Here is a 2573-nt window from a genome sequence, read left to right on the forward strand (position 1 = left end):
ACGGCGGCTAGCTCCCGATCGGTCGCGAAGCCTAGCTAGCATCCGTAGCGAGGTGACGAGGATATGCCAACAAATTTGGGCGACGTCGCGATCGGACTGGCCCGGAAAAGTTGTGCCGGCTGCCGGGGAGGGACCGTTTGTAACTCAATTTTTTAGTTTCACGTGCGATATATTTTGGCGTAAAATGGTCCTGTAAAGTAGTATTTTTTTGGATATTTTTCGATGCATTTTTTAGGTGCATCGGGTCGGCTTTCACCGTTGCTCGGATTTCTCGTGTGTGCTTTCGTGATCGTCCCATATGAGTCCATGCGCAAACCAACGAAACTGGCCGGCTCACTTCACATTACTCCCGCAAGCGCAAGGACAACTCAAGCTACAGAGACAGCTGCGGGTCCGCAGGAAGGCGCAAGGCAGGTTGGTGGCTGGTGTATACTTTCGTCGTCCATATATAGCCGCTGCCTCGCCATTAGCCAGCTCCAAGCATTCACAAAACGAAACGAGCTAGCTAGCCAGCATTTGGTAGTACACAAGCTACATACATATCCCCAAGCAGGGCTAGCTAAACCGATCTAGAGGATGTCGTTGGTGAGGTTCTTCGACACGCTGGCCCTGGACTCGTGGAACCCCTTCGGCAGCATCTTCGGCACCACGGCGTCCAGCGGCACCGACGCCTGGCTGGCCAGCGACACGACGGCGTTCGCCGACACCTACATCGAGAGCCGGGAGACGGCGGAGGCCTACGTGTTCAGCGCCAGGCTCCCCGCGGGCGTCACCAAGGAGGAGGTCAAGGTGGAGGTGGAGGAGGAGGGCAAGGTGCTGGTCATCGCCGGCGAGCGGAACCTGCGGAGGGAGGCCAAGAGCGAGACGCGCCACCACGTCGAGCGCAGCGTCGCCACCTTCTTCGGCAGGTTCCACCTCCCCGACGACGCCGCCCTGGGCCAGGTCAGGGCCGCCATGGACGACGGCGGCGCGCAGCTCATCGTCACAGTGCCCAGGGCCGGCGTCGCCGTTGCTGCCGTGACCATGCCCGAGCCGGCCGTGGCCATCGAGGTCGGCGAGGCCAGCCCGTGCTGATTGCGACGTATGCCGGTGCAGACGTGCGAGCGGTAAGTTGCCTTGCCGCTTGTATGATCTGCTCGATCGGTTCCCCTGGGTGTGATTCCACAAATTGTGGTGTTCGATGTACGTAACTACAGTACGTACTTGAGTCTGTCTATGGCTTGCTGCTGTGGTGACTTGTGAGTGAGGTGCTTGCATGTTTGCCTGTACTGTTACTTGTTAGTTCTGGTGTTCACGCTCAAATTAATGAAGTGTTCACAAAGTATTCGCTAATTAACTGTACTCGTTGAAACATGAGACCACCTCTGCATCAAGCCTGCCTAAAAAAACATATGCATCATGCCATCAAGCGCATGATTTATTTTATTTCTGTCGATTCGCCCAAACCGTACTATTTCGATCTATTCGTAGTCTATTTATAATCTATCATGGCAGTTAAAAATGCATTAGAAGTGACAAAAATATAACAGTGTTCATGGTCATGGACCACCTAGAAACAACTAAACCAGTGGAGCGAGTCAAAGGCATGACATCGTCATCACCCCTTCTTCACCAGAGCCGACCAAACCTTATCATCATAGACAATCGAGAAGTTTTCATATTAAGGTCTCATAGGACCAGCGTATTAAAACAACAGCCAACACCGACAAAGAGAAAAATAGATTGAAATGATCAAACATATAGACACACAAACAAAGACGATGGACAGCCGAATCAAGATGGATCCACCGAAGACGAACAAAGACTGGATTCAAACAGATCCACCAAAGACCAGCACCGAACAAATCCTGAGATTTATCGAAGACACGCCTCGGTGGTGCTAGACGACCCGTCGGGACGGGGCTAGGACGTAAGGACATTATTCCATCTACAGGGAGGTGTTGCTGCCTCGTCTTCCTAAACAGGACACAAATCCTAACCGAAATCAAAACATTAACTAAAAAAGGAGCACGATCCTTCCCACAGATAAGGGCTGGAGTCCATCACGCCTTCATGGCCCTAAGGCCACAGAAGACGTGGCGGACGGCACGAGCGGTAACGCCGAGGAGAGTCAGGGGAAACCCTAATCGCCTTGTTCGTCCGAGAGCCACGAGATGAAGGGATAGACAATGCCGTTTGATCATGTTGGTCATCTTCCTCCCCGATGCATTGTTCTTCTTCTCCAACACGATGGCACATGCCCCCCCCCCCTCCCCTTTCCCATACCGTCAGTCCAACTCTCTTTTGCCGCCACCCTCATCAAGTGAATGTTGTCGCTTGCTGCTTTGCCCGAGCCACCGTCGCCAACCGTCCCTCTAGGCCCCACCGTCTCTAGCGCCGTCGACCATCCCCTGCACCCTGCACCAAAACATGTCAAGTCTCGGACTCATTGCCGCCGACGATACCATGATTAACTGCCTCCCAACGTCCCAGCCTCAAGTTCGGAACTTCGCTCCTCTAATGCAAAATCAACTAATATAACGAAAATTATAATTTCAGGCAACTGAAACAAAAGTAGATGCATTATTGCACAC

At 52.8% G+C, this 2573-nt stretch overlaps 1 protein-coding gene across 1 annotated transcript; it reads left to right on the forward strand.

Moving 5' to 3' along the window:
• Nucleotides 1-399: 399 nt before the first annotated feature.
• Nucleotides 400-1369, forward strand: LOC123057622 (17.9 kDa heat shock protein 2). Its single transcript, XM_044480551.1, has one exon. It carries the CDS (start codon nt 577-579, stop codon nt 1072-1074), a length of 498 nt encoding a protein of 165 aa, XP_044336486.1. The 5' UTR covers nt 400-576; the 3' UTR covers nt 1075-1369.
• The last annotated feature ends 1204 nt before the right edge of the window (nt 1370-2573 follow it).

The sequence above is a fragment of the Triticum aestivum genome, chromosome 3A (genome assembly GCF_018294505.1).
Source record: "Triticum aestivum cultivar Chinese Spring chromosome 3A, IWGSC CS RefSeq v2.1, whole genome shotgun sequence".
Lineage (NCBI taxonomy): Eukaryota > Viridiplantae > Streptophyta > Magnoliopsida > Poales > Poaceae > Triticum > Triticum aestivum.

Coding starts and splice junctions, on each gene's coding strand:
- LOC123057622 (XM_044480551.1), top strand. CDS start 577: ATGTCGTTGGTGAGGTTCTTCGACACGCTGGCCCTGGACTCGTGGAAC.